Here is a 12,935-nt window from a genome sequence, read left to right on the forward strand (position 1 = left end):
CTCTCGTCTGAAATGGCAATGACACAGGACACACATCCTCACATTGGTCTAGTGCCACCAGAAAAGCCTGCGCAGCCGAGTTACCGGGGGAGACGTGATGACTGACAGGCGGAGGGAAGGGGACTCAGCTGTTAGGGGTGGAGGAGGGAGGGGAGACGTTGTCGGATCGCCATGGCAGCCATATGATGAATTACCTCTCGACTCCTGAGTGATAGCGACGGCGCCGAATGATGCCAGCGCTGGATTGTTCTGTCAGAGGTCACTGAGTACTGGGAGAGAGAGAGAGAGAGATAGAGAGGGGGGGAGAGAAAGGGGAGAGAGACAGAGGGAGAGAGAGGGGGAGAGAGGGGGAGAAAAGGTGGAAATCAGGAAAGAAGTGAAACAGGAAGGAAAAAAACATTAAATGGAATACAATAAAAGGCAATGCAGCATGCAGGAAAGGATTTTTTCCTCATAGTTTTTGGAAATGAATGCTTGTCAGGATCTGGATCCATATGCCGGGAAGTAACAAGAATGACTAGGAGAATATTACTGAAATAGCTGGAAATTGTCCTAAAATATTACAGTAATGGGATGATAATGGGATTGTTTGAACATACCTGTTTGTGTGTGAGACAGGAAGAGATAGCGTGTTTGTGTGTGTGTGCAGAAGTTCAGGTGAGGTGTGTGTGTGTGTGTGTGTGTGTGTGTGTGTGTGTGTGTGTGTGTGTGTGTGTGTGTGTGTGTCTCTGTCTGTCTGTGTTTGGGAGAGAGAGAAAAAAAGGAAAGAGATTCAGAGTGACTTTATGTGAGTGCACTAGAGAGGGTGAGAGAGAACATAGGTATGTGTGTGTTTGTGATAGAAATGAGAATTAGAGAGAGGGAGAGAGAGAGAGAGAGAGAGAGAGAAAAGGAAAAAGGAGATTGTGATCTTCTCATGCTCAAACGCTCTCTGCCAAGCTTGTCTATAGACCTTTGTCTGTGTCTGTGTGTGCGTGTGTGTGTGTGTGTGTGTGTGTGTGTGTGTGTGTGTGTGTGTGTGTGTGTGCCTTTTTATCACCTCTGCAGCACAGTTCTCAGTTTCAGTCGTCTCTTCCTAAGTTTGTGCTTTTTAGCCATAATCTCCCAGCAGCCTGTCTGAACTCGCGATACTCATTAACACGGTTTCTTGGCTGTGTCTGCTCTTCTCATGTACAGTGCAGTAATAATTTAACACTTTTCAAATCCTCCATAGATTACTCTCATTGCTGTCACACTTGACATGGTTGCCTTTTCACATAAGATACAGACAACTGGAAAATGAGCTGGTAGGATTGTATTGAACGGGACCTTGTGACTGGGTAGGTCAGATAAAGTACCTAGGAGTATCCAGGGACCTGGTCCAATATTAGAGGAAATGTTTGTGTTTCACCTTGAAATACTGTGAAGCATTTTGTCCCTTTTCCCATTTAGACTCATTATTGAGGTGTTTCCTTATCATGTCCTAGCCAGACTGTTTGTACTGTAAGAATGAGGAAGTACATCTGATGTATCTCACAGCAGGGTTAAATAAAAGGGTGATTCCTGTTGTGTCCAGAGATAGTAGTTGTCTCTCATTTGGCATGGATCGTATGACAGATCAGAATCATATCTGCATTGGGATTCTATCTGGATCCGAGGCATATCATATATTACTGCCAAAATAGTGACAGCCATCGCGAATGTCCATTTATCTGCATGTAGTCATTGTCAGTGAATTTTGTCGTACATGTCCAAAGCTAGTTGGTGTCTCCGATTTGGTGTCAGTGTAGAAGATCAGAATTAGATATGTTTTGGGGCTTAGATTCTATCTGTATCTCAGACTTATATCACAGCCAACATTTTGACTACCTTTTATGTTGAAACAAATTACTTTTATTTTCAGTGTGGTATCTAGAAACCTAGTATTAACCTAGTACTGTTGCCTTGTGTGAGATTATTTGTATTCACTCATGATTTCCTATGTCAATATCGGCTTTTCTACAGCAATGTACAGTAATGTGTCACTGAAATGGATGATGTCTCTGAATTCTCTCAGAACAAGGACTGACTGACGCCCCCCCCCCTTCTATCTCTCTCTCTCTCTCTCTCTCTCTCTCTCTCTCTCTCTCTCTCTCTCTCTCTCTCATGTCTCTATCCACAGCTCAGACGACTATTACGAATACGGACACGGCATCAGCGGGGAGTCGTATGAGTCATACGGTGAGTTCCTCGTCCGACTGTCTTGTAACAGGATTAAAATGATTAGTCCATCCACATTACGCGCGGATTTGCAAGTTATTAGCTCCATCACCGCCGCCGATTCCTCGCACAACAGCACTGCTATCTCCCATGATCAGAGCTGTCATCTCAGTCGACTGATACCAGGATTCGCAGGTCTTAACTCTCGCCGGCAAAGCTTATTCTCCGATATCTTATGCACAATTGCAGCGACATCTACCACAGCACGTGCCAAAACACGATCACATTAGCATGTGTACCAGCGATGACATTTTACTGAATAATACATCTGGTTTGCATGATAAGAAATCAATAGTTTTACTGTAAATCAGAAAGCAGGTTTACAACTTACCTACTGTATTCCTGGAGTGCAAAAATGAAGTGGTAGTCGTGTATCGATTCCCCTAATGCTAATATACACCAGTGTGCTCCATTTCTGTTCAGGAGCTCAGAAAATACTCTGTGATCTAATTTTGGCCAATTAAACTCTGAATGAAAACTCAGAGCATTTAATCTTCAGTCATTATTTCATGTGAGACTGAGCAACTATGTGCCGTTCGCAAGCACCAGTTAGTGTGTACAGTATGTGTCTCCTGTCTCCTGCTGTCATGAAGTTCTTTGTGTCAAATAATAGCATCATAAGGAGCTGACTAATGTAATACTGCACTAATGTAATTGGTGGTAATCATTGTGGCTGATTTAATATTATTTAGTTTTTGAATTTATTTCCCAGTTTGTCAATGTGCTGTGTACAGCACAACACTAATTAAAATGAAATTAGTAATCCAGAACGACAAACAGAGAAAGAATCACTCACTGGCATTTTGAAACTCGAGCCATAGAACTTGACATTGTTGCTCGTATAATTTGTTCAGATTTAATTGGACAGAGAGATAAACAAGTGAAAGAAAGAATGGACTCATGATTCAGTTAAAACCCCTCAGTTTCAGCGGGCTCGTGGGAGACATTGAATGAATCCAAGACAGCATTAACTCTACAGGTTCATTTCTATTATGGCACAAAACAAGGGATGCAGAACTTGATTAACTTAAAATAGAAGTAAATGGAAGAGTCACATTTCTCTATTTTTCTCTCATATACTCTACCTTTCTCTCCCTCCCTCTCTCTTTTACTCTCACCATCCCTGCTCTCTTCCCCCCTCTCTCCGTCTCATCACCTCTCCTTCTCTGTCTGCATCTAACACCCTCCGTCTTTCTCTCCTCACACACCATACACACTCACACAGAGATGCAAACAAACACCTGTTTACATGCCCTGCTGGGAGTTCTAAAGAGAATAATGGCTGACAGTTCAAAGGAGAGGCACTAGATTAGGGCGGCTGATGCTCGCCATCCTTTTCTCTCCGCACCCAAGGGTGTGGCGGTCAAGCCTTTCTTTTAAGTGACAGTTAGTCTCAGGGATGACAGGTCTAATTAAAGGGTATTGGTAAACACGTCCACATTGAGGGTGTCTGGAGGGAGCAAACACACACCACACCACACCACACCACACACACACACACACACACACACACACATGTATGCATACCCAGTCATCCATATACTCTTGCTCCTTCCCATGTACACATACACCCCCCCCACATACACACACACAAACACAAAGTCTCACTCACACATCTAAACACCCACACAGACACAGCAGGCCAAAGCCTTGGCACTCTGTGTCCAGGGTGAGTCTCGGCTGGTTGAAGATCACACAAAGGCCTCCATCGATTGGGCCACTTCCCTAAAGACTGACCCAGCTGCGAGCTAATGGTGATCGTAACCTTTCATCTGGAGATTCCACACACACACACACACACACACACACACGTCTTCCTTTTAAGTGGGCCGTTTGATCCGCTTGCTAACTGACACAAACGGCACCTTCTTCCCTGCATTCAAGGGCAAGAAGGCAAGAAGAAATTTCTATCCTCCTTTAGTTTGACAGAACCCATGGGAGGACCATCATTTTGTTTGTTACTTAGATGAGCCTCTAGCCCTTTGTGAGGGGAGGCCATTTTGGGCTGGTTGGTCATTCTAGGAAAGATTACTGTAAACAATGGTTGGTGTTTGTTTAGCAGAGGCGGACAGAGTACACAGCTTCATTACTTAAGTAAAAGTACAGATACCCTTTGCTAAATTTTACTCAAGTAAAAGTACAACAGTCAGATGTCTACTTAAGTAAAAGTACTGAAGTACTTGTTTTTGTACTTGTGTACTTATGATACAAGGAAGTTTATTGTCACACGCATATAGTTACTGGAAGTGCAGTAGAAGGGGTTTAGTAGATTAAGTGGCAAGGGCTGCATAAGAAAAGTGGGGGAGGATTGGGATTGGAGGGGGGGCACCAACAAGGAGAACCCAAGAGCAACAGGGGCAAGGAAAAACTCCCTTACCAAGGAAGAAACCTTGGGCAGATCCACGGCTCAAGGGGCTAACCCAACTGCCAGGGGTCTTGGTGTGTGTGTTGGGGGGATGACAGGGGAGATGGGATAGTGTGCTGTGTATGTGGGGAGAGGGCAGTGTGCAATATGTAAGCGATTTCATTTATAACCGCCGGAGTATATGCGGAGGTTTGTCAAACGGAGGTCCTACTCTTCGGATGATTCAGATATGATGCTAACCTGCGGACCTTATACTGACCTTATACGGACGTATGTGTGAACGACATACACGCACATTACAGAATCTCTGTGTGGTTGTCGAGTGAGGGGTGGGGGCTTGTAGAGTTCACAAGATGCGAGATATGATGCAGAATATATGCGGCCGCTGCCTGTCACAGCTGCTTTTTGTTCTATGCATTATGTAGGCTAAAGAAGAGAAATCTATTGTGCGTAGGCTAATACTTGAAGTAGGCTAGTCACGTAAGTGCGCACTTGAAATTGACCTACAGTATTTGTATGTGTGCTTCGAATAAACACATTTATCTGTTTTCAACGTTGTACCAGAATCTGGTTTGCGTTGGAGAGAGAGAGCATGCACAAACTTTATAGTAGGCTACCAGCCAATTCAGTAGGCTAACTCAAGACTTCAAGGCCATCATACAACGTTTTTAAGCAACAAACAAAATACTAACATAACAGTGAAGTTGTTCGTTTTTTCATGGTTTATTTTTTTCCAAAATCATCCTCTCCCCATGTGTCTATTGCATTTACGTAAGGAGCTTGGAACAAAGTTGGGTTTTCTTCGTTTCCATTTCCAGTGTGCTGTAAGTATGTTGGGGATGTGTGTTGGAGAAGCTTCCTGATGAAATAATGTGCTGTGTAGGGAGGGGGGGGGGCAGTGTACTGCAAGTATGGTGAAATATGGCAGAAAGGCTAGGCAATCAAGGACATGGGTAGATAGATGGAGGAGAAATCAAAAATAATAAATAAAAAGTTGGAGAAAGTGGAGATGTGCAAAAGTTGGAGAAAGTCAGATATATATGTGTGTGTGTGTGTGTGTGTGTGTGTGTGTGTGTGTGTGTGTGTGTGTGTGTGTGTGTGTGTGTGTGTGTGTTTGACGTGTGATGAAATAAGAAAATAAATAAAAGGTCTGTAGCAGTGCTAAAAGTCATGTAGGTGTGTGTGTGTGTGTGTGGGGGGGGGGGGGGGGGTCATGAGTGCTGAGGAGTGAATGAGTGCAAATTCAGTATAGTGTGAATTCAGAGTTGGGAAATGTTTGAGTGCTGAGGAGTGAATGTGTGCAAAGTCAGTATAGTGTGAGTTCAGAGTTCAGATGGCCTGGGGATAAAAACTTCTCCTGAGTCTCTCAGTTCTGGCTCTGTGACTACATAGGCGTCTTCTTGATTTCAGCGGTAGGAATAATCCATTGTTAGGATGAGAGGAGTACTCTTCTGGAATAGATATCTTGTAGAGCAGGGAGTTGAGTTCTTATAGTACGTTCAGCTGAGCACACTACTCTCTGCAGATTAATGTCATGGAGCACTTAATTAGTCAGCCATGGGCAGTTTGACTGTGCCTATCGATACATTCGTGACACTCCTGTTAGTAAACTGGAGAGAGCAAAACATTGGAACATGGTCACATTAATCCCATAAACACACAGATAACTCTTACACCAACCTTATTTTGTGCCTTTTATTCATGTTTGTTTCAAGATTTAGCAAGTTTACTATAAGCACGTTTCGCTCTCCACTTTGATGCAGCATAGATTTCCATTATCCAAAGTTTGTTACACCAAAATGAACGTTAATCTCGCAATAAAAAAATTGACGCCGTTAAAATAGGTTTCCGTTAACGCCGTTAATAACGCGTTTAACTGACAGCACTATTTTTTAATAATCATTTGAAATAAGACCTGGAGAGATGGAGAGAGAGAGGGAGAGAGAAAAAAGCAAGACAAAGATGTTTCTATCTATAGAAATGTCTAGTCTGAAGCCATTTTGGAAAGAATGTGCTGTAATGTTGATGACAGTGGAACAAATCACAATTTAATGGGAAAAATCTTTTTCAAACATAAAACGTTATTCTCAAGCCGTTAAACCAAAAAGTTCCTCCTGTGTGCTGAGTCCATTTGGCCAAGTAAAATGATTTTGATTGTGATTCTATGTGTCCGCCTCGTCTGCAGGCCAGGAAGAGTGGACAACCACCCGCACCAAGGCCCCCCCAGCACGAACCACCAAAGGCGTGTACAGGGAACAACCCTACACCAGATACTGAACTGTTCCCCCACAACCCTCCCCTTCCAACCTGCAGAGACAACATCACGGGTCACCCCCCCCCCCAAGTAATGGATTTTCTATGGACTATCCCACTCCTTTTTAGAATAAAATGAAAAAAAGAAACAAAAACGAAAAAAAGAAATACAAATGAAAACACATCCAACCTGGAGATGAGGAGAGGAGGTCACAGCAACCGCTGATTGTAAACTGAGTTGACCGTGACAGGCTGTGGAGGATGGTGAAAATAATGACCATTACTTATTCCCGAGAAGGACTAAAGAGGACCGCTGTACGATTAGATGAGTAAGCAAGTAAACTCTTGATTCTTTACAGTAAATAATTGCAGTTATTGGGTAATTGGGCAAGGTATAGAGGGGGGGGGGGGGGGTTACATTATTTTAAGGTGTTACTTATTTAGCCTAGCAAGAAGAGATCATATGTACAGTAGATGATGTTTTTTTTCCCCTTGCTATTGGGTGATTGGTTTTCAGTGTGTCTCTTGCAAATTCTACTTTAATGAGATATCTAGAGGAGCGAGAGTCGAAGGTGAAATCATATGATGCACATATTGTTGTACTCCTTTCCTTTTTTGTAATTGAAAGTACTTCAGAATTAAGGGGCTTATAGAAGCATGTTGTGAAATGTCATTGTGCTGAATTGTTTTTATTTTTTGATTAATCCAAGAAAAAAAAATAAGAAAAAAATTCCTTACATGGTGTAAATGTTTTTGATGTTGTGTTCACCATTCGGATTCACCATTAATCATCCGTATAGTAGGATCTTTTTTTTTCTTTTGCTCCCAGAAGGTAATTCATCTACAGGGGCGCTTTCAGTAAATTTTTGTTTCCTTATCCTGACAGATTCTGTTCTATCAGGGATAGAGTAGAATTGCTGACTCATAAAAGCAAGCTGAACCACACTCTGATAATAATCCATTTCCCATATAAAATGTTGAAAAAGACAAAAAATATCAGTGAAATATCAGGTAAGGCTTTTAGTCTTGAGATATAAGTAGGAGTATTATCATTGTGCGCTTGTGTAAGCCCTTTAATCCTTACTATTTGGTTGATGCTATAATAAAAAAAAATTGAAAGAATATCCATGTGTTTGAGAGGAACCTCTGTTTTTAATGATCATTTTTAGGAAAAGCACAATAATTTAAACTAATATAACACATCTCTAACTACCTTTTAAACAATTGGTTCAGAATCTTGTTCTAGTACATGCATTTACACGGTAGGCTTTTAAACACAATGTAAAATTGCTTAAAATTCAATAAAAAGGAGTTTTAACAGCATGCTGAGCAATTTCCACTACGTTTTTTTTTCAAAATCTGAAACCAGAGAAGCAGCAGATAATGTAGTCACCCTTTTATCTACAGAAATATGATTAATTTATCTAATCAATTCTTAATGCTGCTCAGAATTACCCATGGGATTTAAATAGACCACCAGTTATGAGATATTTAGATAGCCCAGAATGTAATTTTTTCATTCTATTTTCACTTGCTTTGATATCTCTAAGTCTCTTGTTCTTACTCAGGTAGAGCTATTCAGAAAGCACACAGCCAAACCAACCCAATTCTGGCCATGTTCAGTTGTGGGTTTCATGGTTTACACAGCAGTGAAAGCTCAGTTTAGTAACCCAGAGGTTCAAATGCATTTGTTATACCTCCCTTAAGATTCTGTATGTTCTTTTATATGTAGGCTAATTTACGGGCAGCCGTGGCCCACTGGTTAGCACTCTGGACTTGTAACCGGAGGGTTGCCGGTTCGAGCCCCGACCGGTGGGCCGCGGCTGAAGTGCCCTTGAGCAAGGCACCTAACCCCTCACTGCTCCCCGAGCGCCGCCGTTGAAGCAGGCAGCTCACTGCGCCGGGATTAGTGTGCTTCACCTCACTGTGTGTTCACTGTGTGCTGAGTGTGTTTCACTAATTCACCGATTGGGTTAAATGCAGAGACCAAATTTCCCTCACGGGATCAAAAAAGTATATATACTTATACTATACTAATTCTATGCCATTAAGAGATGTCTTCTATTTGGCCATAGAAAGAGCCATATCAGTAACTTGATGCTTTTTCATCTGCTTTTATTAAGACAGATAAAGCTATCAGTGATCCTATAACAGTACAATTCGTCTACAGTACTCAAATGTTAACTCTTTTACAATGCACCTTTTGAGGTTTGTTTTATGTTCCTTTTGGAGGACAAGGAGTTTGGAAGGAGAAGTGGGAGGACCTCCATTTTTTTCTGTTGTTGTTTTGCTCTCTCTTCCTACTTCTGGTCATGTGACCTCTCCCAGTGTTCTAAAGGGCCCCGCCCCCCCTACCCTCTAAATGACCCTCGCTGACCTCCGCAGAGAGAGGATGGCAGTAGCTGTTTAAAAAGACCTCCGTTTGACAAGGTAACCAAACCTAACCCGCTTAACTGCACTCTTAATGAAGCTCTAATGATATACAATAAACATAAACACTCAAGTCCAAATAAGGAAGTGTTACTAATAAGATGACTTCATTACTCTTGTCTCGTTAAAAGTTAAAGAAAGAAAAAGAAAAAAAACGACAAGAAAATAAAAGCCCCCTTTTTATGGTGTATCTGGGGAATAATTAGAAGAGATTAAAACTGGTAAAAAGAATTATAAATAGTTGTAATATTCTCTTAACTTCTTTACGTATAATAACATTATTATAAGCCAGTGATAAAATGTTCCATTGTGCTATTAAAAGAATGGCTGAATGGCTTTTTAAAGGACAGAACTTGCTAAAAGCATAGACTTCTATCAGATATCTCCATACTTCTATTGGCATCTTTTGCTGTTGCTGTTATTGTTATGGCCTGCACGTGGATCAATGCATTTCACATTATATCTGGTCCCCTCCTCTTTTCTAGGACAACATCCAGTGATTTGCCATAACACTGATAGGCCACTCTTCACAGTCCGTTTACAGGTGAGTTAACATGTTATTAACCAAGTTTCATCAACACTGCTGCATGATTTGTAAGGCAGAAAAGAAAATGGTTGTTACTGTACAATCTCCATCATTTGTACAGGGAATGTACACAACTTGTGCATTCAGGCCTGGTTAGTTCTCTCTCCTAGTGTAGACATTCAATAAAAGCGCTCATATCTGATATTGCAGGGAAAAAAACAAAGAAAATCACATTTCTTTAGTTGATATGAGTTCAGATTGGACAGTGCTCTGGTTTCATATATCCATCTCAGCACCATCTCATCTCTTTTCCCGATAAAGAAACATGGGCCTTGAAGAAATGGTGGACATCCGAAAACGTCTCTGCTTTTAGCACTCTCCTCCCCGTGCTGGCTCTCACCCCGTTTGCCCTGGTGCGGTTTCCCCTTCAGAGCACACCGAGTCACTTTGGCTCTTTAGCGGTCGGGGGGAGAAATTTGATCTTTCTCTTCAGACGGTCACCTTTCAGCACAGTGGCACAAACTTGATTGTCTCTTTACGGTCCTCCCCAATTACTTCCCTCTCTCCTTCAAAGCTGGCACTCTTTGTTGCCATCAACTAGTGCCTACAAACACCTCTGCTGATGCTCCTCGGTCACCCCCCACAGCAATTTTCAAAAGCTCTTTTTTAATATAAGAATCAAGCCATTGAGGAAAACAAAAACTTCCCTACCAGCTTGTTGTGATGCCCTAGTGTTCCTTTGTCTATTTTTATCAATTCTGAGAAGATGTTATTTTCTATCAGAATTCTATATTTGTTGAGAACCTGTGCATGTATAACCATAGTGTTTTTTCATAGTGTTCTTTCAAACACCATTTGTATATCTGGAATAGCTTGTCCTTGTTTTAAATGGTATTGTATCTTTATAGAAGAATCAACATGTACTATGAATTGTTTGTACTGTTGAGGGACTTATCATTACAATCATTCATGCATACCCTCCTCAGTTTTTACACACATACATATGCATGCCATACAGTAAACATGATTTATTCATGACCGATGACCAAATCTGGACATTTTCCACAAAATGCACATCATTGAGGGTGACACCACTGTGATGTGGGATGACTGCACTGCTGCCAAAGTCCCATGGCTCCCCCAGATCAATAATCGCCGCCAGCTTCTTCCAAATCCACTGGGAGAGAGAGGAGAGAACGAGACACGGGGAGATGCTCTAGGATCCTCTTCAGGCAATCTCCACCTCTCTTGCTCCCTCCATCCTAATCCTCTCTGTTGTACCACCCCACAATCCTCCCCCTGAGAACCCCCCACCTTTCTCTCTCTCTCTCTCTCTCTCTCTCTCTCTCTCTCTCTCTCTCTCTCTCTCTCTCTCTCTCTCTTTCTCAGTGGCTGGCAAGGGTGCTGGCACCCCTTTTGTGCCTGGGCGATTAGTGTCCTCCAGTGCTCCCAGAGGACAGGGGGCTTTGTGCCACGTAAGCCCTGACAGGGGGCGCTTTCAGGCGGGGATGAGCACGCAAGCCAGGGCTCCCTTTGTAAACCCCAAAGAGATAATGACTTATTGATTGTTTTTGACAAAAATCCATTAGCTCCACCAAACGCTTGACTAAATGTATCTCCAAGAGGAACATATGTTAAAAGTGATTAAAGAACAACTCTTGTTTTTTCTTGTGTGTTTGTTTGTTTTCTGGTGGTTGCCATTGCTCGTTCTGCTGTTCGGAGTTATTGTTGCTCATGAGCCTGACTTGACACCCCCTCTCTCTCTCTCTCTCCTTCTCTCTATCTCTCTTCCTCTCCTTCATTTTTAGGGTGTTTTCCAACATGAAAGAAACAGACCAGCTTAAAATTTTGTTCAATACACCGAAGAATGCAATGGAGGATGGCACCATGCAGCACCAACAGTAATAACCAAAGCAATGGCAGATCAGAGGACACAACCAAAGACACATCTTTTTCCGTCTCCTTTGCCGACATCCCCACATCCCCACTCAGAGAGGCTGCAGCCTGATCTGTATTAGAAGGCTCGGAGTGACAGCATCTTTCTGAGACATTATCGGAGATGTTCAGACTCTGCTGCCAAGAAAACATGGAAAGATTGCTAAAAGGAGTGTGTGTGTGAGTGTGTGTGTTTGTGTGTGTGTGTGTGTGTGTGTGGTGTGCGATGTATGTGGGGGTGGTGTTAATGTGTGCATCAAACCCACTCTCTCCCTCACACATTCGCTGTCATCTTCCTCTCTCTGTCTGTTTCTCTCTTGCTCCTTCTCCCAAAGGGAGAGCTGCGTAGGCTCCATAATGGAGCTCCAAATCCAGGGCGGCGGAGAGGGTGGCGGTGGTGTCTGGGCCGGATGTGGAGTCGGCTGCAATGTGTTCTGAGTGTTTTCCTTCTTAAACACTCCGGCTCCCAGACTTAAACTCGCCCATACATTCCCCTCCAGCCGCATACATTTTACAGTAGTGTGAACTGACAGTGAACCCACTTAACTGAGTACATCTAGCTCAACTGTCTGGTAGCTAATGGGAAATTGTGCCCGCCTCCCCTATACACACACACACACACACACACACACACACACACACACTCACACACACCGCGACTCTCTTTCAGATCTGCACAGAGAAGGACAGCGAGACTGGATTAATATTGCAGCGAGCCTTCAACGTGTCACCAAATTGCTAGAAATGACACTTTCTAATTACATTGTTGTTTTGTTCATTGTGGAATATCTAATCCCCTTCCGATGAATAAATCATAGACCTCCAGTGCCTTATTGTAAGTCAACTGGCTCCTGCGTCTCTTTAAGACAGAGACTTACTGTAATGTTAGTACTTAATGTGCTTGTGTGGAGAAGGGGTTTTTTTTTTGGCGGTAATGCAACTTTTGCCTGTAAAGCTGAGTTGACCATAGCTTACAGTGTTTGTTGGGTGTCAAAAAGGGTTGAATTCATCCAAGGCTTGATAACTGAATAGTGTTCTACCATTATAGCAATAAGTTTCAACTGCATTGTTTTTGGCTTCTAGATTTCTTGTTTTCTACATGAATCAGATGACATGACAAACTGATCTGACGCTTTGCGTACTTTTTACTTGCCATCCCAAGCAATGGCAGATGGCAGATAGACAGTT

At 42.5% G+C, this 12,935-nt stretch overlaps 1 protein-coding gene across 3 annotated transcripts in view; it reads left to right on the top strand.

Moving 5' to 3' along the window:
* The window catches only part of khdrbs3 (KH domain containing, RNA binding, signal transduction associated 3), a 152,098-nt gene extending 140,131 nt beyond the window's left edge, over nucleotides 1–11,967 (top strand). For 2 of the 3 annotated variants that reach the window (XM_042076819.1, XM_042076818.1), the window contains exons 8-9: nucleotides 2,141–2,199; nucleotides 6,789–8,141. In XM_042076819.1, coding sequence (XP_041932753.1) covers nucleotides 2,141–2,199; nucleotides 6,789–6,880 — 151 coding nt within the window. In that variant the 3' untranslated portion in view covers nucleotides 6,881–8,141. Of the gene's footprint in view, nucleotides 1–2,140; nucleotides 2,200–6,788; nucleotides 8,142–9,771; nucleotides 9,831–11,620 lie in introns of those variants that run through there. The other variant, XR_006026143.1, reaches the window with a different exon arrangement.
* The last annotated feature ends 968 nt before the right edge of the window (nucleotides 11,968–12,935 follow it).

The sequence above is a fragment of the Alosa sapidissima genome, chromosome 21 (assembly GCF_018492685.1).
Source record: "Alosa sapidissima isolate fAloSap1 chromosome 21, fAloSap1.pri, whole genome shotgun sequence".
Classification (NCBI taxonomy): Eukaryota; Metazoa; Chordata; class Actinopteri; order Clupeiformes; family Clupeidae; genus Alosa; species Alosa sapidissima.